The sequence below is a fragment of the Homarus americanus genome, unplaced genomic scaffold (assembly GCF_018991925.1).
Source record: "Homarus americanus isolate GMGI-L3 unplaced genomic scaffold, GMGI_Hamer_2.0 scaffold74, whole genome shotgun sequence".
In the NCBI taxonomy this organism is placed as follows: Eukaryota; Metazoa; Arthropoda; class Malacostraca; order Decapoda; family Nephropidae; genus Homarus; species Homarus americanus.
This window is the reverse complement of record NW_024716951.1, coordinates 1603382-1630349: the sequence shown is the minus strand read 5'-3', so window position 1 is coordinate 1630349 and position 26968 is coordinate 1603382. Positions and strand designations below refer to the sequence as shown.

The window sequence follows — 26968 nt, the reverse complement described above, 5'->3', positions numbered from 1 at the left end:
CATATATTTCCTCAACACTCGTGATGGGGCGTAATATAAACGGAAAATTATGTTGCTTATATGTCACATTCAGGAATAGATTATGGAAATAGCCTTGCTGGTGTTTACTTCTGGGGAAAAAACAAGGTTAAATTGATCATTAACTTATTCACCCTGGAAATAAAACGCTTGTAGCATGACAAACCGACCTTCATCTTAGAACTAAAAGGAGTTGTATCCAGCAACAATTTCTCTTTTATTCCTGACTCACATACGCACGTTCAATTCACCCATTGTTGCGCTCATCTCGGCAACAATCATGTGTACAATCAGTTAATCCGCCGTTCATTCTGAAACCACACACACACAAACAGCCATCAGTGTCTCGTTTATTCTGTGATAGTAATGAATGGTCCTGTGCCCTCGGATGCCTCGTTCAAGATAATTAACAAACTTCCCATGTCTCATAACACTACCTGGAATTCTGTTATATTATATATTACACCCGGTCTTGAATATATTTGGGGTCGAAATTTTGCTCAGAATCTCAGTATAGATTAAACTGCACATCGACGACGACCTGTATTGAGATTTTGAGTAAAATGAATCTTTCGACGCCAAAAAATATTCCCGAGTCTCTCCTTGAATACTTCCTGGTCAAGGTATAAAGACTATAAAGGATAAATATCACTAAATTATTCAACCATAATACTTCTGGAACCCGGATGCTAGAAATGAAAAGTTATGTATAATTCGTATTTCAACAAAAGCTTCTGAATTTTTTGTTTACCTCATAATACACTTTTATTTATCTATACATCAATATATTTCATCATTTTTGTCAGAATATACAAATGTTTGGATAGAGAGAAATAGTGAAATTATCGTGATTTTAGATAATAAAACATTTATATGAGTCACGGCGGGATGAGGAGGGTGGGGGAGTTTGGTCACGGGGCCAGACACAAACACAGGAAGGAGGGAGGGACGGAAGGAGATAGAACACGTAACAACAGTGATGGAGGATCGTACACACACACACACACACACACACACACACACACACACACACACATTCCTTCAATATTATTCATCATTTCTACGAACTCAGGGAATTCTCTTAAGCGTAGTTTGGCGACATGAGTGTGCCTGTTCCGTGAATATTTTCGTCAACACGCAATCCTACTTCCCTTTAGTCATATTATAATCCTTTGTTACACTCATTACTTGTTGTTTATGCTGTTTTTGTTGTATTTGTTATTGCTTATTTACATGCGTCTCTGTGGTGTTGGGATCTGAAGGACTAAGTTACCCAATAATATCTCTTATTTTTGTTATGTGTGACGTATGTAAATTATTACAGCATATTCATGTATAGAAATATGTAGATATCTTAAAATGTACATACATACATACATACATACATACATACATCTGGCCAGTTCTCACCCTCACCTGACGAAGAGGAGTGACGTGTAGTTCAGAAGTCGACGACGAGGAATGGCAAGACTACTGCAGACGGACGAGAGGCAACACGAGGAGCTTAATGATCCAGACAGATAATGATGAGTTAGTTGATGCAAGGGGTGTAGCGAATGGCACGGCCTACACTCATACATTCGACTGTGTTACGTAGCTGGTTTATATCCTATCAGACGAAGGTATAGCCGGCCTCCTATGACTGCTGGCTGTATCGATGTCGTAAAAGATATAGAGGCTATTTTTCCTGTTTGGAGTGTTGGCCTATGTACAGTAGGTATCGTCTGTTTTCCCTTGTTTAGCATCTCTCATCTTGCAGTAGGGGAGAGAGGCTTCTGAATAATGTTCTTCCGTCATACTACCAACAGGACAGGGGTGCACCTTCTCACCTGTGTCGCCCACCTGTGATTATGGGGATTCCTACAGTAACTTATTGTAGGTCTTGTTGATGATGATAGTGATCTGGATGACTAGGTGGGAATTGATTACTACGGTGAGATAGATGTGGTCATGCCGCCTCTGTGTTTACTAGACCAGCGGCACACCACACGTGACAGCATCAAGTGAGGAGAGGAAAGTGTTGCAAGGGACATCCTATAGACCAGTTGGGTTGAGTTCCCCCTTTACGGTCATGTCCATTGTGCATTATCTTCATCCGCCCTTGTGGTTGATGAGTTTCCATGTTACTCATCATCTCTTCCGCCATTTTCTCCCCATGCCGCCATTGACACGGACAAAAACGTTGGGATTTTACAGCAGGAGTTCCCAGAAGATGTGTCTGCCCACCAGCTACCTCACGGCAACCCAAGCTGGGAAGGTACGAAATTACAGAGCGTCTGAGCTAACATGCTATTCACAACTCGACTCCCAATCGTCTATATTCCATTCACCATCAATTTTACAAATTTTTTTTCCACTAAACATGTATTTTAAGGTGAAGCCAGATGGTAGATTAGCTTTTGTTTATGGGAGAATGTTACTATATTTGGAATGTTCAATAGAGGATTCAGGTGGTGGTGAAACGATTTTTTTTTTACCATATCAATGAACTGTACCTCTGTGGAGTATATGGGGTAGGAGGAACACGTGTATGTGACCTCTCTCTCTCTCTCTCTCTTACCGTGTAGATCCCGTCCACGAATTTATCAGACGTACCAAGGCTATACTCCCTTGACCTCCTATCACGCAACCCTCGGAAACCACAGTGACACAACCTAACCTCGACTCCCTCACAGCCACCCACCAAATTCTCCAAAGCACATCCCTCCTTTCCCTCACCTTGTAAACACATCCCTTAGAGCTATTGTACAGAATATTTCCGCTGTTAAGGAGAATTTTAGGTAATGTTTGACGTAAGGCCATCATGTAGAAACTGGTTGGATCTGTTAAATGTGGTTTGTCTGGAATCAGTTATGGCATCCGGTACAATGTGTGTCTTATCGGCGAAGGCTTAACATTTAGTAGCGTCCTGTTAGGCTTTATCCATTACTGTTTTTGAATGTGGGTTAATGTCTATGGTTGGTTAGGAAGTTGTGTATTGCATTTAGGAGTCTATATCTTGTACATACATGAATACATACAAATACGCACACACACACACACACACGCATACATACATGCCTACAGAAGCACACACGAACATGCCTACACACGCACACACACACATGCCTACACAAGCGCACACACACACATGCCTAAACAAGCACACACACGTCTACACAAGCACACACTTTCCCTTCCTCCATTTCTCTCTCCTCCCTCATTCTTTCCCTCTCTCTATTAATTAAACACTCTCCATCAATGAAACTCTCTCTCTCTCTCTCTCTCTCTATCTGTCTAGCTAACATCCGGACTGACTGACAGAGAGAGCAGAAGCGCTTGTCGACCTTGACTATATCGACACGAGAGAACTTTCGTCATCAACTCACTCCCATTATCACACATTTCAGTAGACGTCGCCACTACTGACCCACAGAGCTCTTCTGACGCGGGAGACGAGACCTTGAGATTTTTGTCATGGGGAAATCGCTGGGGCTTTTAACTGACACCAACTCACGTGTGTGTTGATGAAGAGAATACTGAATTACGTGTTTTTAAAATGTATCTTAAGTGTTTTAGTTATTATGGTAATTTTTGGGGTGTTAGTTTTTTGTTACTAATGGATTTTATTTATTTGATGTTTGTAGTGGTTGTGTGTTTTGAAGTGTGATGTCTTGAGATATGTGTTTTTTTAGTGGTGTTCATGGTAGTAGTTGTGGTGGTAGTAGTGATGGTAGTGGTGGTTTTACTAATAGTGGTTGTAGTAGTAGTTGTCAATGTAGTAATAGTAGTAACAGAAGTCATAATATTAATAATAGCAGTACCTGTACAGGGTAAAAGTAGTAGAAGTATTAATTAAGCAGTAGTCATCATAGTAGTAGTAGAAGTAGTAATTAAGTAGTAGATGTCATAGTAGTAATAATAGTAGTAATTAAGTAGTAGTCGTCATAATAGTTATAATTGTAGTAGTAGAAGTAGTGAGAGTTGTGAACTCTTGGAACAATCTACCAGAAAGTACTGTGACGGCACCAAGTGTAAGCTCTTTCAAGACCAGACTTGACCAACACTGGAGCAGGTTCAGGTACATTCAGGAGCCGGTGCATGCCCAGTACTTGCCAACAGTGCGTAACAGAGACGTGACCGATCGCCCAAGCGACTAACGAGCCGATCAGTGGCGAAGAGGATTAAAGTAAAAGTAGTAATTAAGTAGCAGACATCGTAGAAGTAGTTATATTAGGAGTAATAGATTAAAGCAACTTCTAGTTCAAAATTCCACTTAAAGACCAAATCATCTTTAATTTCTTTACGGCCCAAAAGGTACAGATATATATAATCATTTTAAAGACATGTTTATTCCAAAGATAATTGCACTTACAGAATTCACACACAGACAGCATTTTGATGTACACAGCAAATAGGTGTCAAGAGAACGTTCTGAGAGACTATTTACATATACTGTAATATACAGGTAGGCGTAGAGAGATGATTCCTGGCTACCAACTGAGCAATTGACCAAAATAAATAAGAGTTTAGATATTCTAAAGTCTTCATTTCCTGTTTTTGTCGTTGAAAAATAAATCAATTCTGGATTATTTACGTATCCAAAATACGTTAAAATAAATCCCATATCTCATAAATTCCAGCACTTTCTTAAATTTGATAAAACAAGGAAATGTAACTTTACATATTTCTGCTTTTAGTTCTTAGATGTTCCAGATAAGACTAAAACGCTTAGACTAAGAAAGGGAGGTTCAGTACTTCCTGTTTTGAGGGTAACAAGCAAAGTGTAGAAAATGGGAAGTGATATTTATCTTCTTTTTTTTTCCCAGGACTAACTTAAGTTTTGTTCCATTTATATTTACAATGACACACTTCTTTTTCTTTTACAGTCGCTGTTTTATTTCAAGGATACACTGCAAACCTGTTGTATCTTGGCATTATAGAAATTATTGTAACCATATCAAACTAAATTACAAGAATTCTAGGTAATGGTTTTAATATGATGAAAATTATATAGCATACAGAATATACAGTATACTTGTGTACCTGTATATTTTGAGTATGATACCTTGTCGAGAAATTACTTCAAAGCTTTATCAAATTCATCTCAAAGAGTACAGTATAATTTATCTTACTACAAAATCATAAATGGCAAAACAGGGCTGCAGTGTACTTAATATTTTAGGTTATAGAAAAAAGCCTACCGTAAGACAGCCATTTTTGAAAAGTAATGAAGCCCTGAATTGACAAGTCCTTCAGAGCATTACGATAAATAGACACTTGCGTTATAATTAGTATAGCACAATGAAACCTCTATATCAATGGACTATATGAGAGAGGGTAGTTCGTTATACAGTATATGAAACCTCCTTTTAACGAACTAGTACATGAGAGAGGTTAGACCGTTTGATCGAAGTTCATTATATGGAGGTTTCACTGTAGTGGAAATCAAATAATGCTCTAACTGTAGGCCTAGGTACAAGGGGCAGTACAGAATTTCAAAATCTCACTCTAAATTCTTTAGTAGTTACAGCAGCTTGTATCCATACCTGTAACTTGTATATTTACAGCATAAAACAAGAGTCTAAGCCCATTGCAACAAGGTTTAAATCACAACCTCAAGAAATATGTCCTTATTTTTTCTCTTTAAATATCTAAGAAACACTTAAGGCTCTATTGTTGCTATTTCTAAAAAGAGTCGACAGAACTAGAGAGCATAAATCACAAGGTATGGTAAACAAAACTCAAAATGTGAACACCATAAACCCTAGAGCTTGCTTCTCGTCATATTTCTTCTTTCATACTAACTTGGCAAATATATATTACCCTGTATCACCCACTCGTGTAGGTGTTGATGAGTGACCGCTATGTACCAGACCCTATACTGTGCTTACTATATATAAATACTATAACAAAACAGAAGGAAGCAACCCCTTGTATATACTATCACAAGCTAACATATTCTGCATAGACTATAAATACTTTAATCTGTATAAAGAAATAATATTAAGTTTCAAACATATTCCTGATTTTCTTAAATGTAATTGCTAATATCTACAAAGTGAAAGGGGGCAGAATATTTTGTACTAGAATAAAAAAAAAAGACTAAATATTGATGTTAGGTAAGTCACAGAAACTCCTCGTCATCACAACAGTATTCCTACCCATAACTGGAAGACATCTGGGTCTAATCTACAGCAAAAGTTGGGTAACATTTCATGATGATTTTTTTTGTCTTTGTAATCAGGGAAGATCACTTACTCAAATAATCAGATCCAATCTTCAGCGTTACACTACGGAGAAATTCATGTACTTTATTGCTATTGATGAAAAAGAAATTATGTATATGTTAAAGAATGTAAGCCAGAGTGAATTGTACACCAAGTGAGTGGAGAGACTTCCTTACAACAGACACAGCAATGACTAAGGTTTCACAGTGAAGGAGGGAGGGGAACACTTTAGAAGGTTAGGAAATTTGTGCCAGCTTCATGCTGAGTTCCTATACTACTCTACTATATCACCATAACTAACATAGATCCTCATTTTACAGTACATGCACTGCAGAAAATTATTTCTAAACTAGTTTTTACTGTAACAGTATACGTACAGTATACTCTATACTGATGTCTGTGTGGGGTTTCACATATGTCAAAAGTTTTTAAAAAGCATTCAATATTCAAAATATATTAATTTCTTTTATGATGTTGGGAACACTTGGAAATTTGCAATTGTTACACAAGTGGCATATTACTCCTGTTTCTTGACTTTAAACACGGTGATTTACTTCAGGAAACTGACAGGTGTCGCTATCCAAACATTTTTCACAACTACAACTACAAATGGTTTTATAACACATTAAAAAAGTTGAGCTTACTGTACTTACAAACTCTGGCAAAATGTACAAGGTAAGCCAATCTATGCAAAACAGAATTTCAACAACACGACCCTTGTCTAGTACTGTACCAGCATCCTGACTATACAATGAAGACAAGTGCTACCACAAAATGACTAATTAAACTATCTTGTTGACTACTCCTGGTAAAACCTTCATCCATTACAGCTGTTCTTTTACTCAACTTATTTTTTTAATGCAGATGTTTCAGGAAGCTCTGGGACTCTAAAAAAATGGAAGCCAACTTTCTCATACAGTACAGTGTGAATGCCTCAGGTCAGCATCTATGAGTACCAACACCAAACTACCAGTACAATGCCAGGAATTCTTTGAGTAAATATGAATGCCTGTAACTCTTCAAATGCCAACCACTTCACACCCACACTGCCTGAATGTTTTACCAGTGTACAAACTCAGGAATATACATGATCCAAGAACAACTATTTGATTGGCTTCATGTTTTTAAGTCTTGAAGGATCGTGTTCTTCTGTAGCAGCTTCAGAGAATATTATGATCCTCGGGAAATATATCAGTACAGCACCTTACATTAACGTCCCCATTGACTTGCATTATACATTAAGCCACCATTAATTCTAACTTGTAATTAAGATTATTTGTGAAGAATCTATATAAAGCTACAAAGCCACTAATGTGAACAATACATACATTCTTGAATCAACCAGTATAACCTCACTTATAAACTGATATAAACCAACTCCCACTTAACCTCTGATATTTTATATGCCTTTATCCATATGGCCAGCTTGTACTCTCTAAACACTCGTCATTCTTCACATTCTCAGCACTTATTCTCCATTTTAATCCTTTTCCAAATAATCTTAACTCATTAGTCATAGCCAGCCTTTCCATTTAGTTTTGAAGTAGATCACTAGATAGGAATACAGTACCGTACTACAAAAGAAGAGAACAGCCCCTCCTATCAGCTGGGGACATAAACATAATATTTCATAATACCAAGAAATTGCCATTCCTATACTTAATGGACCATAACAGTGTTTAGTGATAGATAAAAGCATTGATTATCTGGAAGAAATAGTTGGCTCAGCTTATAAAGGACATCTGTATCAGTTTTACTACCAGCTCCTTGAAAATAATAAAGGCTACATTATATGTTGATCCGTGACCTCTACTTCAGTGCTTCTCTGGATCGTTTAAATATTTTTGCTACCTGGGAGACATGATCAGTGCTGGAGGTAATGCTAAGGCCTGCTCAGTTGCAAGAGGAAGTGGATAGGGAGTTGTATAATAGTGAAACATTTGCACTTGAAGAGAATGACATACATAGGCTTGAGTGAGCTGAAATGACAATGGCGATATGAATATGTATCGTGACATTGAAAGATGGAAACCCTGTTCAGAGGTAAGAGTACTGGCATTGTGGTAGATTGAGACGGTTCAGGCATGTAGAGTGTTAACATATAGCTACCTGAGACTGAATGTGGAGGGTAGGTTGTAAGAAATGACCTCAAAGATAAGAACCTGCACTGTGGAGAGCTGCCATCAGGTACTGTAATCACAGCTAACCAAAGCAATCATGGAAAATAGCCATAACATGATGGTGATGGTAATGATGGTGGTGATGGTGAAGGTGGTAGTGAAGATAAGGCTTGGTGAATGTGTACAGTATGAAACCCTTCAAGTCCATTCTCCTTATTGCATCAAAACTGTTTCTTACTTCAGTCAGCTCTATACAATTGTATATAAATACAGATGTGAAAGACTAATAGCAAAATGAACTAATACTGTAATAATGCATGAACAAAAAAAGATGTTATTGTACTTGTATTGTAAAAAAAATATATATTCTGATAATCAACCTCTACACATGGGACCAATTAGCAGTGTACCTGAAATTAAATGTTCTCTTCTGTCATTAAAAGTAACAGCTGTAATGTACTGTGTAAGATTTAGTTTAGATTAGGTTGTAGTTAATAACAGAATATATTATCAACCCTCTATATATAACAGCTATGCGAGTTTTGGGCACAGATTAGTGTGGATAAACCCAAGAAAACGAAAAAAATAAAAAATAAATCATGTAGTTGCCATCTGCAGTGGTACTTGTTTTACCTAATTATATATGAAAAACTATCTTATTTCAATGCTGTTATTCCTGGAGGTTTTTTTCCTCAAAAAGGTTTACACATCTTTGGTCCATTTTGAGGCATTCCCAACACATACTGTATATCCAAAATGCTTTCATCAAAAACAGCAGTGTGTCACTGTATATTCTGTCGGGTTATTTATGAGCTAACAGTTAAGTAGGGGAGCCATACAAGAAAGCCACACAGCAGTATAATCACATATTGGGTATCCACTAACAGATTTCATTTCTCTTGTGCGTCATCCGAGAACTGTCTGGTTAGTCTGCTGTACTGATGGGGTCTACCTAAATATATTTCAGTTTCCTTTGACCTCTAACCTATCCTTTCTTTACTTTCTTGTATCTCTTCAATTTTACCCCGACAAATAAAAATCCTGTACTCCTCTCTCGGTACGTCTGTTTCCTAATAGAACCGGGTAGTTCCATCCTGTCTAACTACCGGTAGTCTTTCACCCACGTGTTATTTCTCATACAACCTATGATATTGCAGGAGTCGTAGACCCTCAGCAATTTGGCAACATGAAAACTTCCTCCACCACTCACTGTCTTGTCAGCTTTCTCAATTACATATACCGCCATCTCGAGAAACGAAAAACGTCTGTAGCTGTCGCCTTCATTGATTTCATTAAAGCATTCGACCTAGTCGACCACAATATAATCATCAACAAAGCTATTGACCTCGGGCTTCGGAGAAGTCTTATACCATGGCTTACAGACTTCCTCAGTGACCGATGCCAAGCTGTACGCTTCCGAGGGGCTGTCTCCACCTTTCAGTCACTCACCTGTGGCGTCCCCCAAGGCACCAAGATGGGACCACTCTGCTTCCTTATGCTCATCAATGATGCCCTAAGAGAAACCCCTGCTCGCTGGAAATGTGTCGACGACTCCACCATTGGGATCAGCGTCAACAATTCTGCTCCCAACTATACCGCCCTTCAGGATTTATTGAACAGTCTCCAAAACTGGGCCACCAACAACCATGTCACCATCAACCATACCAAGACCATGGTTATGCACATCAACCTCTCCTCCGACATTGTCCCACCTCCTTCCATTACTTTAGGTCCGAACACACTCCAGGTTGTAGATTCTACGAAGCTCCTCGGCGTCACCATAGACAACAAACTAAATTGGAAACCACACGTCAGTGAAGTTGTCAAATCCTCCAGTTTCCGTCTCCACCTCCTCCGCCGACTCAAGTCCCTCGGAGTTCCTGCACCCGAGCTCCTCAGTGTTTACACAACATTCATACTTCCCAAGCTCACCTATGCCTCCCCCACCTGGTCTTCCTCCCTAAATGCCACACAACGTAAACACCTAGAAAAAGGCAAAAGAGGGCATGCAAGATTATTCTCTCCCCTTCCTACTCCACATATCAAGAAGCGCTCAACACACTGACCCTTTCGACTCTCACTGACCATCACCACGACCTCATCTGCAAATTTGGTAAGAAGCTTCTACACCATCCCCGACACCGGCTCCTACTACCACCTGAGATCCCTAGCCCGAGAATTGCTGTTCGACACCACAACCGCATCCAGCCCATACGTGCACGAACTGATCGCTATAAGAACAGCCCAGTCCCAACCATTGTAAAATTATCAATAACTTGTAATAAACCAGTGTATTCACTCCCAGTAAACACTACTTCTTGCACTGTCACTATGTTGAAATGAACTGTAGTTTGAGCTTTTCCCCATCTAGTTATTATATGTCTTATTTGTGTCACTTATGTTACTTGTATATTATTTGTAATTCGTAACCCATTCCCCAAATATGTAACTGTATATTTTCAGCCTTCTGGCTGCCAAGCTCTTTCAATAAACCGTTAATTATTATTATTATTACAACCTTAACAGAAATATAGTTAACATTTAGATGTCTCACATTTGCTCCTTTGTTTATGTTTATAGCATAGTATTCTGTCTCTCTGTCTTACTCTCTATCTCTAAACATGGCATTATCTCTCTGTCTTACTCTCTATCTCTAAACATGGCATTATCTCTCTGTCTTACTCTCTGTCTCTAAACATGGCATTATCTCTCTGTCTTACTCTCTATCTATCCACGTAAAACTTCGGTTAATTTTTTGGGGGGTGTAATTTGCATTGTTTCCTCCAAGACTACAGCATTTTGCACCATTCACTTGATTTTGTATTTAATGGCTTTTTTATAATATTCACGTGTTATGTAGACCAAAATTCTTGGCTGTCCTCCCACATAAATGAAATATTGCCATGAGGGACACACTGACTGACACACACACAAGCATACACACCCTTGATGCATATAAATAATAACATAATATGAATCTGGAAGTCATTCATTTTATTTTGCATATGACTTTAAAACATGGTAGTGCAGTACATGTAATTTTATTGTAACTGCAAGGTCCTTTTACTATAGTCTAGTATATAAAACACATATTGTATAAATGTGTGTATGTGTCTGTGGGTGAATGTAGCAAGAGTTTTATTATCCAACATTTACCTTACCCTTGTACGGGTAAACCATAACAGGTGACATTAGTACTGTACACATATCCAAGACACTTTAGTTATAATTTTCTTTTTTAAAGTTGTATACAGTCAACCCTCACTTTACGCGGTCCCACATTCGCGTTTCCACGTTTACGGTACCCTGCCAGAACCCGGGATGCTCACATTCCGCGGTGTGTGTACCCCTTTACGCGGGAGAAGTATAATTTTTTTATTTAGCTCATAAAATTCATACAAATTATCCGGCCAGAATATAATTTACATTGCTGGAATTCTTACAATTTGATGATCATTTTGAATATAAGCATCATAGATTTTGCATTAGACATACAAATTTTAGATCTAATGCAAGTATTTTGTTTACTCAGAGCAAATATGTTATCTTTTGTGCAAAATATATGAAGTGTATATTCAAAATATTCCTGGTCTTGCAAGGAATCCAGCAATGTCAATTATATTATCCTAACTTTAGTCTGAGGTATTATTTATTACTAAAAGTTAAAATCTAGTTTTTTCACCCAACATTTCTCTGGTAGGGAGGGAAGGTGGGGGGTGGGGGGGAGGGTTGGGACCGACCGACCATCTGGCGCGGTTGGAAGAGGGGGGGAGGCAAGGTGGGGTACTTTGATTGACAGATAGTGTTGTGAAGAATATTTTTTTTTTATTAACTGAAGATATTTGTTTTAGCTCATAAAATTCATACAAATTACCCGGCCAGAATATAATTTACATTGCTGGAATTCTTACAATTTGATGATCATTTTGAATATAAACATCATAGATTTTGCATTAGACATACAAATTTTAGATCTAATGTAAGTATTTTGTTTACTCTGAGTAAATATGTTATCTTTTGTGCAAAATATATGACATTTATATTCAAAATATTCCTGGTCTTACAAGGAATCCAGCAATGTCAATTACATTATCCTAACTTTAGTTTGAGGTTTTATTTATTACTATACCTTAAAATCTAGTGGTTTTCCCCAAAAAATTTCTCAGAGAGGGAAGAGCCAGCGAGTGTAGTGTGAGAAGAGGGGGAGGGAGTTGAGTCCATTTCAGTGACCCCTCGTTTAACGAACACCTCGGTTAACATAATTTCGATTAACGAACTGCCTTCCATAAGGATCTTCAATTCGGTTAACGAAGTTCTTACGAACCGACCTCAACATGTTTTCGCTTGCACTGACCGGGCAACCAGCTTTAGTATCAGTCCGCCAATACATTAATCGGTTCTAGGGCTTAAATTCCTCACTATTTTAGTAAATATCAAGAAGTTTATACTATTCAATAGTTTTAAAAGTTTAATATTCAATTTTTTAGTCATTTTAACAATTATTGAACATAATTGAAGGTAAAGTGACTAGTTTAATGCGCGGCATCCAGCCTCTTAACACAGCAAACAGGCGTTAGTCTCTCTCTGTTTTCACTGGAGGTAACATCTTGCTTGAGACTCTCTTCAACTAAATGCTTTTTTTCTGTGTTCCAAGCAAATTATTGGTCATTTTGAAATATATTTTATATATTGACAATATATAATGCAGTGCAGTGTTGATTTAAAGAAAATAATCTTGAATTACACCAGAGAGCTAAAATTTTATGGGTGAAATGGCACCATGGGGTGACTTCTCTTCCACCCCAATGCCTTCTCTTCTTCCTTCTCCTCCACCCCCATTCTAAATCCCATCATCATCATCATCATCAGGAGCCTTCTACATACACACCTCAAAGTAAGTGAACTTTTCTACCATTTTTGTTGAATTTAGGAAGTTTTCGGTGAGCTGGAACCAATTACCCAAAAACCCATTGAAACAATGGTTTCGTTTAACGAACTTTTCGGTTAACGAACGACCTTCTGGAACGGATTGAGTTCGTTAACGGAGGGGTCACTGTATTTGAATGGACATTAACTTGGCGACTGTATTTCTCTATTTCTCTTAAGTATTAATTGTGTGCATGTACCATCATAAAATTAAGATGTTATTTTTACTAGAACATAGGTATTGTGTTGGAAAAAGTGGAGTTTGGGGGTCAGCCGGTCTCTATTTCAATTAATCCCATATGTTATGTTGTTCACTTTACGCGTTTCTCACTTTCCGCGGTACCCTGTGGGTTGAATTAACCGCTTAAAGTGAGGGTTGACTGTACTTTTTTTTTTACAATATTTACTATTTTCTAAAACTGCTATTATTATTATTATTATTATACTTACAGAAATTCATTGCATTAGATCAGTAAAACAATATAAAAAATCTTCCCAATAAAATATCTAGGAAACTGCTCTTTGTAAATGACATAACCTCACACACACCCAGCCAGCACCGTCTAGGTCTGGCAGATGCTGGATAATAAAGCCATTACAGAACTCCATATTAGTTGCCAATTTACATCAGTTCTCTTTTTGTGTTGTCTCCATTAAACTTCAGTAAAGACATCACTGCTACAACACTGGCACCAGCTTGGTGTTCGAATTGGCATCGCTACACCCCATCCTTAAATTCATCTCAGTTTGGCAATCTTGTAAATGACCCTCAAGTTAAGAATTCTGGTGGATAATGTCCTACAAGTACTACACCTGCCAGAAGAACCAATATTTTATCATACTGTACTGGACAATAAAGTAAATTTTATTATAAACTTCTATCAACACCTACTTCAAGCCCTGTGCATCAGCCCCATCAAAAGCACTTGAAACTTCACCAGATGTCGAGGCAACAAAACATCAAGCACAACACAGCTCCGTACAGTAACTCCTCCACTGTCCACCCTCATCTCTCCTGCTCTGCCTAGACACACACACACAATCTCAGTTTAATTTCAGTGAGTACCCAGGTATCTTGTGTTCATTTAATTGTCTATTTATAAATTTACTTTGTGTTTTGTTTTATTTTTGTCCCTAAAATTTAATTAAGTGAGGTTTAGGTTAGGTTACGGTGGCCAAACATTTCACTCTGGACTGTTTATCCCAACTACAAGTCTCTGAGAAGAGTGTGACCTATCTACATTGGTCCTATTTACATCAAGTTTACTAAGAACAAATCTTATGTAAATTGGCAACGTACAATATACAGGTATAGATAGCTATATATACTGTACGTATACTATATAAATTAAACAAATAATAAACATGCATACCAGGTAGCTCATAGAAGTAACGGCAGTGTTTATTTGCCAATAAATAAGAGTAAACTCCATGCTCAAATACTGCAAAAAAAAAAACAAAAAAAAAACAACTAAACCTTATTTACATTAACATGATTTGCACATTTTTAAAAACAAGAAAAAATTTGTATTCCTGTACAATAACCACATCACCAAGACCACCATATGTACACCCAGGTTCTGTTAACACCTAAACAATGACTTATAATAATATATTTTAAAATAGTATCTAAGTATAAAAAAAAATTACTTTTTATTGAATGTCTCTATTCAATGTTAATATGAGCAACAACTCTGAGAAAGAACATTTTACAGTTAACACAAAAGCCTCTGTATAATACAAGGTTATTAACACATCTTCATATCTTTCTCCTAGTGATGATTACTTCAAGAAAAAGTATCTTGAAACATCATCATTAAGTACTATCCTAAAAAAAAAAAAAAACCTAAATAAATAAAAATAGCATTTATCACAAATAAAATAATAACTGCAACTACTACATAAAAGAACACAAAAAATATTAGAATGAACATCAGTACACTACAGTACAGTACAGTGCATGCTATTGGTCAAACTGCTTGATGCAACAAAGAATCTTTCAGCTCACACAGAGACAATCTAATCATACTTTTTTGAATGGTTATATCATCACGCACACTATACAGGGGTAAAACCAACCAACCTAAAAGTAACTACTGTACTGTACTAGCTGTATTTTTAGACCAAACTTTTGATACGAAACTTCTACTTTCATAGAAGTCCAAATAAGAGAAAAAATAATATTAAATAAAGGCTGGGATATCAAACTTTACGGTCCCTTTTGTGTGTAGTATTACTGTACTCCCCGCCCTTGAGATTTCTGTTTCCCTCGATCCACTTGCAATGTTTTGGACAAATGTAGTGAAGTCTGATCAATTATATTCAGTTCTGACGATCCTTCTAAATATAAATGTATAAATTGGATTAATCTCTCATTAGTACTTCGAACTTGGTGAAAAAATACGTAGTACAACTAATAATAAACTCATAATCATGAAATTCAAATCGCTAAACTTCCGTCACTCCAATATCGACATAACTACCAGGTACAGTAATTGGTCTCTTAATGCCCCCACAATAAAACATAAAACTAAGAAATTGCCCAATTTACTCCACTCACTCGTATCCAAAATTAGAAAATGTGGATGGGAATAATTCATTATATACTGTATACGCAATACAGAAGATACCATTTCATAGCATACAGTAAAAAACTAAATAAAACATACACAGTAATGCAAATAATATCATGAACCTTATAGAACACTTGCTACACTGCCAAATCAAAATGAATAAGTGTAATATTTGAACAAAACAAACAATGATTGAGAGAAAGGCTTCTTATTATGAAATATTATTGGCTATCACAGTAATCTTCTATAGCTTTTCTTTTTCTTCATGCTATTAAACAACAATTAGGTTTGTTTAGGTGCAACTTTATACATTGCTATTTTTTTTCTACTACACAATTACACACTCATTTCATAATCTATATAAAAAATATCAAGCATTATTTTCTCCATTTTGATTCTGCTAAAATTCAGAAAACAAAAATTACTCTTCACAAAGGCAGGCAAAGACAAAACTAACACAAATTCCTTAAATACTGTAATGTTAAAAAAAATATATATATATTTATCTTCTCATTTTTAAGGCAGATATTTCTTAAATTTCACAAACTCAAAATTTGAAAACATATGATTTTATTTTAAGAATAATATGTCAATTTTGAAGGAATACAGTGAAATCTCTATTCAACGGACTATAAGGAGGGGAAAATCCATTATATATCGAGGGCCCGTTAGATGTGAAACTCCCATCTAACGAACAATATAGATATGAAAGTCCATTATATCAAGGGTCCGTTAGACGTGAAACTCCCATCTAACGTATTACATTATGGAGAGAGAAGTCCGTTATATGGAGGTTTTACTGTATATATCAGATCCACTCACTTCTCGATCACAAACCAAAGCCATGGTACTGTACACACTTATTACACTGAACAATGCATCAACCTCACAGTACTGTATGGGTTTATGTTAAAGAAAGGGCTGGTGCTAAATTCACTCTGTATACTGTACATCATAGTAATGTTACAGGAGAGTTAAAATGATCATCACAGTGCTGCCCCAATCAGTCAATACTAGATTAAGAGATACATGCCAAGCCAGAACAGTACTGTATACACGTATCTATATTGAGTAGCAGTCACACCATCAATGAATTCTCTCTCAGATTGGAGGCTTATATCATGTTACCAAGACTTCCTGTACTGTACTATACCCTTAAATCATATATCCTGGCACAATACGAGCCTATCTTCTTCATAAATTAATTCATAAACCTTTAAATGGAAGTTTGGTTCCTCTAGCTGGAACCAATTCATTCTCACTCATTCACCCGGTCTTAAAAACATTCTTCACTACAGGGCAGCGTAGCCAGAATCCCAAACATCGTAAATTCTCCCCATAACTGTTCGTCATCCACTCTTTCCCAAATACCAATTAAGATAAGTTACTACTTTGTTTATATCCTCTTACAATAAGCTGCCAATCACAAAAAAAAAATGGAATACATGGGACTATCCTAAGCTCTTGGGAAAAATCTGTGCATCCATGTGATAATATAAGAGTAACCATCCTCTCCCTCAAGAGTGGCAGATAAGAATCAGCATGGAAACCACATTTGAGGATGACATGTTCATAAAATTTCAGAGAATTTAATACTCGACCATAACACAAAGTCAATCAGTAGGTTAAAACAGAGAACCACATTTTTTACCTGATAACATACTGTACATACACTCACATTCCACCTTTTGGCCACTCAGGAATTCAATATGAATTTTGGGATTTTTTTTTAAGGCATAAGTGAATGTGATTTCTTTTTAAAGATTTATATGAGCTGTTCCACCACCCACGGCTCATAATAGAGTATGATCCATCGAGCAAGACAATCTTACCCAGTAATTATGTAACTATCTTATTTTTTTACCTCTAAATACAAGATGTTCACCAGGTGGCTCTTGTTACTGCACTGGCTAATTCTGGAAACTTAGTCATTAGGTCAATCTCCTCAACAGCTGCCTTAAGCACCATAGGCCGTGCTACCTATAATGCGGGACAATTAAATAACGAGTGGGACTTTTTAAATTTGTAAATATAAAGTATTGATATTTCTGATTTCCTTGAACAGTATTTACAATTTCCTGTGATTTTAGCTGAACAGAGAGAACTGCTGCATATTATATTTGTGTACAGTACCTAAATACAGTAACTATATTCCAATGGTGAAGGGATAACAATAAAATGATGGACTCTCTAGCAGCAGAAGAAATGCTGTTTCTAAGGGAGAAAACGGAGTTGGCAATATTGTATTCCCTATATTCCTTCCTACTAATGTTTGGAAAAGAGGAACACTGTAGCCTGAGACAATATAGAATTCAAAGACCATGCAAAACAAAAAGTCAATGACTAACCTCTGCACGTACAGTAAAATTAAATGAAATAATATGAGTGTACAGGGTATATGACCTGTTTAAAGCACAGGTAAGTTAACCCTTCACTATGGGGACACCACTTTTAATATTTCATTTGGTTAATGCCAGATAATTTTATTCAGCTCAGATGGGAGCCCATACACAAGGGGGTTAGAGATGTGAGTAAGTATGTGGATATTTCTACTTGTTCTCTTAGCCCTTTCTTGTATGTAACTTTCTATTCAAGTCTTACCTCAGTCTTCTTTACTGTTCCCCCCTCGTCCCCCTATGAGATTTCTAATTTCATGAACTACTAATTAACCTAACACAAAATTTGGAGAGAAGCAAAGATAATGAAAATGGAATTATATTAAACTAAAAAAAATATATGTCAGTGTTGGAATCATTTCAGACTGTGAAAATTTAAATTATGCACCAAAATATAGTAAACACCGGGAAGCTCTCCATAAAGAACAAGTATGAGTAATATTCTTAGACTAGTGACCTCCCCAATAAATATAAATACAAAATATGAGCACAATTGCATTATCTATCGTTTAAAAATAAAAAATAAAAATGCAAACAGATAAGAAAGGATAAATTCTAATTCTGACTATGTACTAACTCCATTTTTGAACTCAAAGGAATAATTATTGGTAGCTAATTAGTCACCTATCATTCCAAGGATAATGTTTATAAGTTCAGATGCACTACCTCTCAGTCACACCTAGTTAATACTGTCACAGCGGCTAAAACTTTATAATCATTAAATCTGTATACAGCACTTTGCTATTGGTTCAAAGTGTGTCAAAAAACAGAGTAGAAATTTGTTGATATTAATTTAACAGTATGCATAATCCCTAGCTACATGGAACAACAGGTGATTTTAACCGGGCTTGGGAAACTTTCACTCAGTTGACATTTTTTTAGTACACGAGTCTTTTGATAAACAACATACAGTAGAATGCCACAAGTACGTGTACCCATGGGACTGAAAAAGTGAGAAATATTACAGTTTTGTGAAGTAAAGATTATAGCCTGGGTTCAGATGTTAACAGGGTCTCATTCCCCAACCATCAGGCAGGTACTGTACCACACTTTATATGGTCAGAACATAATCTATTGTCTGAGATAACTTGATACAATGTTTGTACTGTTTTTTCTCATCATATTACTCCAGAGAAAATATACTGTGATACACCTTGAAATATATCAGCCAGTTGTATGTACAGGTAATATGAATTAAATTTTCTATGAGACATCTCCACTGCCATAGTATATACTTGGGATAAGAGCAGTAACTACATAATTCCAGCATCAACTCTCTTTAAACTACAGTACACTATCATTGATGTTTGGTTCTCCCATATGAGCCTTTCACAAGGTCTTTCTTTAGCTCCCATCACTGCACACATTGCTCATAAAATCTAGACTTTTCTTAATATTGTAAACAGTATGTACAGAAGCACCATATTCTTCTAACAGTGGTCTAGTTAACTTTCATTTATCAAGTACAGTGTAATGCTAATTAATCTTGTAATAATAAGTAACCCTCCCTTTTATGTGGGGTAGCACCAGAAATAGTGGAAAACTTGTACTCATTGGCTATAGTACTGTTATACAGCCTTAAATGTGGATTAATATTTCAAGCACAGTGTGACAACATTGAAAGCCACGAACACCTCGCTGGAATCCTGTGATGCAGCTGAGTGAATGGTTCTCATGAGCTCAAGTGAGTTTTATTATTTCTTCAATATTTTTTATTAATTTCTTGTGTTTATCCTCAAATTTTCACATTACAGTTGCTTGAAGAACACAAACTAACACAATCTTTGGAAAGTTTAACACAGGTTGAACCATGAGTGAAGTCGGTGCATAGTAAACAACTCATAAAGCCTTGGTAAATGATCTTGTGGTATTTTACTGTATGTGTGCAGTTTGAAGAAGACAATAGAGATAGAGTCCTGAAAAATTCCATATCCAGTATGCACAAGCTGAAGTCTCCTATGGTAATGGCAGTATATAACTATGAATGAGGGAAATTTTCTTGTTATACTGGTTAATTCAAAACAAAAAAGAACTTTCCCTTTGATCTTAGAAGACAACAATATCGAGTGCAAGCAGACAAAATAGCATATTTCTCACTCACTCACACACACACACTAATTGCCATCCTCGGTAAAAATCACAGAGTTTCACAATATACCGTACACGATTCTGACTCTTACAGCTCTTATTTACTATATTCAGATATACACACAAATTGTTAGTTTCTTAAGGATAGTGTAGTGTTTAACTGTATCTTATCTTTGCTGTTTTGGTAATAATTTGAAATTGACATTCTACTACTAACTGAGATCTAATGATAAGACATCTGAGAACACATACACAAGTGAATTTATGGGAGGATTCAAATTTCAGGAACGACTGACTCCCCTCTCAGGGTTAAAGACATTCCTACAACTTTCACCCTCGCTGTGAATGTCATCAAGCATTCATTCAATAAACTTTTAATAATGGCTGCTGCTAAAGAGTGAATCAAAAAGTATATCATCAAATATTTTTTTCTTTTTACAGAATTATCACAGCCGTTCATTCATTAAACCTGACATATCGACTAATACATCAACAACATCTAATAGGGAGATATATATACTAAAACTCTACAATGCAGATATCACCATCTCACGGCTCATTAAATTATCCAACACGATATAAATTGTTTGTCCAGTTATTCTACTAGGTGACGTCTGTATACAGTACAAAAAAACAACTTTTAATAATAACAACTGTAACAATGGGCGATGCACAAGATAGTAACAACACTCGTCACTTGGGGTTGAGACTAGCATATCGTCATTCTCAAATGGATGTTTGTTTATCCCAGATTATTCAATAAATACATCAACATGCCAGTCTCCAAACTTCTCTTAATTAAGGTTCTTTTTTGTTCAGTTCAATAAAGGAATAATCACCATGAAACAGTCTTCAACAACAGAAAAATGTTTTTTTTGTTTTTTAGAGAAATCTTATACAGTAATTACCAATATATTCTAATTTCCAGCTCATCCTACAGCCTCTTGTCCTCACCTCATTCATCTAAAGTAACGATGGGGAAAATTTTGTATCAGATACTTTCTCACATCAAGAAAATGGAGATATATAACAATAACTTAAGTGGAATAAGTTACCTACCTTGCACCAACAGTTCTCTACGCACGCTCGCTCCAAATAGTATCTTTACTGAGGGGCCCGACGAATTTCAAAATGAACAAAGAGACTCCTGTCGTCACGGTTAGGTTGTCAAAATCCTTTGACTGCTGTCGGTATTGTCTCTCACAAAATCGTAATGACACTTTTTGGAGCGAGCGTACACCCTTTTTGCTAGTTAAGATCTAGAACACGGCCCACGAGCCACAGTGACATGGTACTCAAAAAGTTCCAATGGTTTAACAATGTGAACACAACTGAACAATACTGAAGAGAGCTCGCTCATTATGAAATGTTTAGTTCCCTCTAAAGACTACATTATGTACACAAATTGCATATTGTATAAATAACTTCTTACAGTGAAGCAATCTTGAAACAATTACAACCAAAGCCTTACTGATGTCAAACCTTCACATGTAGACTGTAACTTAGCATACGTCCACAGATGCCATTAATATAAAACCAATAATGGCACAGGACCGTACTCTTATTAATGTTTTATTATTTCTAATAAGTCGTCTTTGAAACAAAAAGAAAATATCAAAGTAACAACACTAACCAAATTAGGAAAAGCAAACCAAAGATTAATTCATTAAAAATGTAAATATTCAAATATGAAACTATACTTGGAGACCTACAAGAACGAACATTTTTACAAGAGAATGTAAAATAAGGAAAATAAAAATTTTAACTGCTGACAAAGAGATTGAGAGAAAATGGACGACCTCTACCAACACACATCACATCAGTACGCCAGGTTGATGGACTGACTAACTTGAAAATGGTTTCATCTGTTCCAGTTGCATTTCAAGGGCAATTCTCTCTTCCATCACCTGAAAAATACAAAGGCTTAAATTTCGTTGTAACTGCAATTAACATTGCACCAAAATATGGAAGTCTATTTGGTAAAAAGAATAAATAAAAGAAAAATATAAATAGTTAAATAAAATAATAATAATAATAATAATAATAATAATAATAAATGCCTGAATATTATGTTTGTGCCATGAAACAAACCTCATGATTTTACCATTGGTTCTTAAGACAGAGGCATCTGTTTGACAAAAAAAATTAATAAAATAACAGTATGCCTGTCTCAAAGGGATTAATTCAATAAAGTTTCACAATGAATTTTGAATGATGCCACATCTTAATATGCAATATGAATACTGTACCGGCATGCCTCTTAGAACACTGTTTCAATATTATACTCATTGTTCTGAAAGAAATTTTTACTAATAAACAAAATAAAAAAAATTATTAAAATACTATAATCACATTGAACAATTAGTGTAAAATGAGGGCAGTGACTGATAGAATTACCACAGGATGGGTCCTAGTACAGTGTCCCAGCGCTTCCCCAATTTATTGGACATCATAGATAATTATGGGACATTGCAAAGATATCATTCACGGACAATCAGAAATATGTAATGGTTGATAGAGTCACACACACAAGGAATTGCATTTAATGGCTAACTGAACAAGTTGCAGCACAATCACACACTTGAGATTTACAAAGATACTGACAGAGAATGATTACCTCAATAAAACTCTGAAACTAGATGATACAATACTGAACTGTATATTGAAATGTTTGTATCTTCTCACCAGGAACATGACATCATTGTACAACTTAAAGTGTTCCTCAAACACAACCTAATACTCTTCTAGATAACACACGTGTTGTTGCTAATTAGCTTCATGATTACCTTGAGTTGCTGTATCACTGGAAGGCTTGATGTTTGCTCTATTAAACCAACTTTTCAGGTTCTTTGTGTTGGAGAACCAGTAATTAGAACTTTACAATGACTTTATAAGCATAATCAGTTTGATCTCTCCCACAGTACAGTCACAACTGAGTGAGTGTCACCAAAGCACTGATGTCAACAAAACCCATAAGGGAACACAACACAGAGAGTTGCCCAATGAGCAATTTCCTTACTAGAGTTAGATAGTCTTCATCTAGTGACATATTTTGGCATTTAGAGGCATAAACTGCACAATTGCCTACAATTTGTGATGCAAACAAATAAAAAAGTAAGAGGAAAGCAGATCTACTGAAGAAACTTATTGTGTTACCAACTGAAATTAGACATGACCACCGAAGGCTACACTAACACGAGTGTAACAGAGCTCCCAGGTATATGGTGCACTCCCACATAACCTCACAGTAACACGAGATGTATTACAGTATTTGAAAATTTTATGTGACAAATGACACAGGACACGTACCTACCAGAATCACAGTGAGAGTAAATTCTGATAATCAATATCACAAGATTATGATATTGAATAAGATGAAGAATGACTCATAATAAGGCTTGTAATAGTGATTGATTCTTTACACATGAAGGATTTTTTATGGGGGGAGGGGAGGGATCAGCTAAGTTGGTGTGTATCAACCTAAACAATACAGGGAAACAAAGAGTGTAAACAGAGTACAGTACTCACCCTGCCTACAGCTCCAGAGAATACCCTCCATCATGTCAGGGATTTCCTGTCTGGCAACACAGTGATGTGTGTAAACCATGGGTGGCGGGGGAGGAAATAAGGGGGGTGGGGGAGGGGGTTAGAGGGCTGTATATACACGGGCTCACCACTTCATATTAAATATTAAAACCTATATGTATTGGCTCATGACTCGAGCTCATAGAGCCCAGTGAAGTCTTAATGATCCCGGGGAAACTTTTATCATAATCTAATGCAGACTTAATACAGTACTCTGCTAATGAGTAAATAGGCTCTGCTCTCCTCTACACCAGCCCATACTATGACTCCACATTACAGGTTTTATCCTGTAAGGTATTTTTCAAAGTCCAACACTTTTCTCCACCTACACAACCATACAGCTTCACCCATCTTTCACTTGTCACATCACAACAGAATAATTAAATAATGAAAATTGAGACAGTTCCTATACATATTAGTCAAGCAAGATATGAATGCAGTTTATGTTGTGGAAAAGAAGAGAAATTACTACTACAGTATGCCCCAACAGTGGGCACAGTACCAAGCAACATACAACATCAAACTGTATATCAATACTGTATATCAACCTGTGTCTTGACTTCAATCTATAACAAATTCTGTGACAATTAAGATTTTCTAGTCATTCCAGATGAAGATGTACTGTACATAGTCATGGACTCCTTAAATGTTCTCTGACTGAGAACATTCCTACCAAGTTTCATCAATACAGAATTTAAAGGAAACAACTTGTGTACTTACAGGATCTAAGTTTACAAACAGACAGACAATGTTGTAAATATTCTTATACAGTATTACAGTCTCATCATTTCACCCCGAGACAAAAACCAGGGCAATATAAATTTTAGATACACCTTGAGCAGCAACAAGATTAATATGCAGTCCATCATGTTTACCTTTGACAGTATTATCCTCCTCCAATTGTCCCATCACAACAAGTACCTCATGTACCTTATTTCTCTAACTAAAACTGCACTACTCTTATCAAATTCTGAAACAACTAGATCAAGGGGCAATGGAATTTCTCCATCTTGTTTACTTCTTACACACTTAATTCAAGTTTTGGATGACCTACCTCTGCTAATTCTTGATTGAGTTCAGAATTTAATCTTGTTAATATTGTGTTCTTCTCTGTTGTTGTCCTAATAGATGCCTGAATCTCTCTTTTGTCCTTTGGTCTAAAGAGGAATAAATAAGACAAGAGTTATTCAATGGATCACAAACCTGCACCCAAGACTCTATGAAAAATAGTTGACAGAAGTAGTGCAACCCTACCATTTATTGTTCTATCTAGAAAAAATAAATTTTTTCTTCTTTCCAACTAAAGTGTTTGTTATTCAGCCACCTTGAGCCTCAAACCATGTCATTACACAGATACAAATATTAAAACAGTAAAACATATAAACAAATCATGATTAATTGTGCACTCCTTAGCATTCATTAAGTGTATGCTCCTGACAGTCTATCTTGGGCAGCCAATAAGCAACAAAACTTCGGTGTTGATATGGGCAAAAGCTATAGATAACAGACATTTGTTGCTACCCAAAATGTGTAAGATAAAAATTTACTGTAATATAAAATAAACGTACCTGGCTCCTGTCGACAAATGTCGTACTCTTTCTTCCTCCTCTCCCCGCTGACCTGAGACTCTCTCAAACGCAGACCCAAGTTCTGTAAAACATTCATCTTCAATAAGTATAAAAAAGTTATTATTTATCATGAACCTCATTGAACTCTCAAACACTGTGATATAATTAATATTTCGAGTGGTTTTTACACATACCTTGGTGTGGCTTGCGATAGACCTCGAAAGCCGAGTTGCGAGCGTGTTCCACAACTGGCCGAGCCTCCAGGGGGTAAATTCCATCCTCACCCTGGCTGGCCTCTATTCCAGCCATGTCCCCATCACTCTTCTGGTATATTAGTTTCTTTGGTGAACTCTGAGGAAGATATATCTCTTTATAATATATAACCAGATGTAGGGAGAGAGAAAATATGCATTTTTTTCCTTAACTCCTACGTGGTGTGGGGCGTAGATTAATGCCCGCTAAGATAAGGGACTCCCAGGTTTAGAGTGTATATCAACGTCTTGAAATTTTTTAAATTTCCACTAACTCTATGAGCCCTAGAACTATAAATAAACATCTTGAGTTGTCTGGAATTCACCCCGGCAGGCAATCACTTGACTAGACCTCGTGCTTCTTGGCAACACGCCAGTACCTTCGTCTGTCCCACTCTGTAAGGATGCTTTCACATTGTACTATCAGTGATGCTGAAATAAACTCTCTCTTTGATGAGGATGCTCCTTGTGATGCTGAGGAGCCATTAGGAATGAACAGTGATTTGAGTGATTCTGATGATGTCAATGACCCTGATTACCCACCAGACAAGTGAGAGAGAGTGATGTTGATGACCCTGACACCATACACCCGACTCCATCACCCACAACGTCGACTCCAAGACCAGGATGAGACTCTACAAGCCACACCGTGTCCTTAACACATCTCCAACATGTGTCTGGTTGACAAGTCTGACAGCACGATCTCTAGTATAGATTGTGGACGTAAGACCATGAAATGGTACAAAAAACTATTCTTCAATCTTTTGGACATATCCCTTCTGAATGCACACATTCTTTATTTCGCGAAGACAGGTAAAAAACCTACACTGTACGAGTTTTCATTGAATGTGGTAAGGCAGCTTTTGGAGACCAATGCAGTACCTCGTCAGAGGCCTGGAGGTCGTCGCACAGCTGGTGGTGAACTCCCTTTGTGACTGACTGCTCAACAATTCCCTACAGTGATTCCTTCCACTGGGGAAAAGCAGTATTCCCATAAAAAATGTTATGTGTGCTGTATGAGTGAAATCCATGTCAAAGTACACAAAGACACTCGCTATCAGTGTACTTAGTCTGACATTGCTCTGTGCCTGATTTCATGCTACCAACAATATCACACCCTTCATACGTACTAAAACACAGGAAAGACTTTGTAAATACAGCAGTGTAAATATATATAATTTCTCATTATTTTAGGGTACCAACACAACATGATTTGGCAGTGGCAGTGTGACAG

At 36.6% G+C, this 26968-nt stretch overlaps 1 protein-coding gene across 5 annotated transcripts in view; it reads right to left on the bottom strand.

The window, feature by feature from the left end:
* Positions 1–21988: 21988 nt before the first annotated feature.
* Positions 21989–26968, bottom strand: part of LOC121858598 (ralBP1-associated Eps domain-containing protein 1-like) — a 38945-nt gene continuing 33965 nt past the window's right edge. For 4 of the 5 annotated variants that reach the window (XM_042355101.1, XM_042355102.1, XM_042355105.1 and 1 more), the window contains 4 exons: positions 25678–25834; positions 25484–25565; positions 24970–25072; positions 21989–22237 (listed from right to left, as the gene is read on the bottom strand). In XM_042355101.1, the coding sequence (XP_042211035.1) occupies positions 22175–22237; positions 24970–25072; positions 25484–25565; positions 25678–25834 (405 nt within the window). In that variant the 3' untranslated portion in view covers positions 21989–22174. Of the gene's footprint in view, positions 22254–24969; positions 25073–25483; positions 25566–25677; positions 25835–26968 lie in introns of all 5 variants that reach the window. The other variant, XM_042355103.1, reaches the window with a different exon arrangement.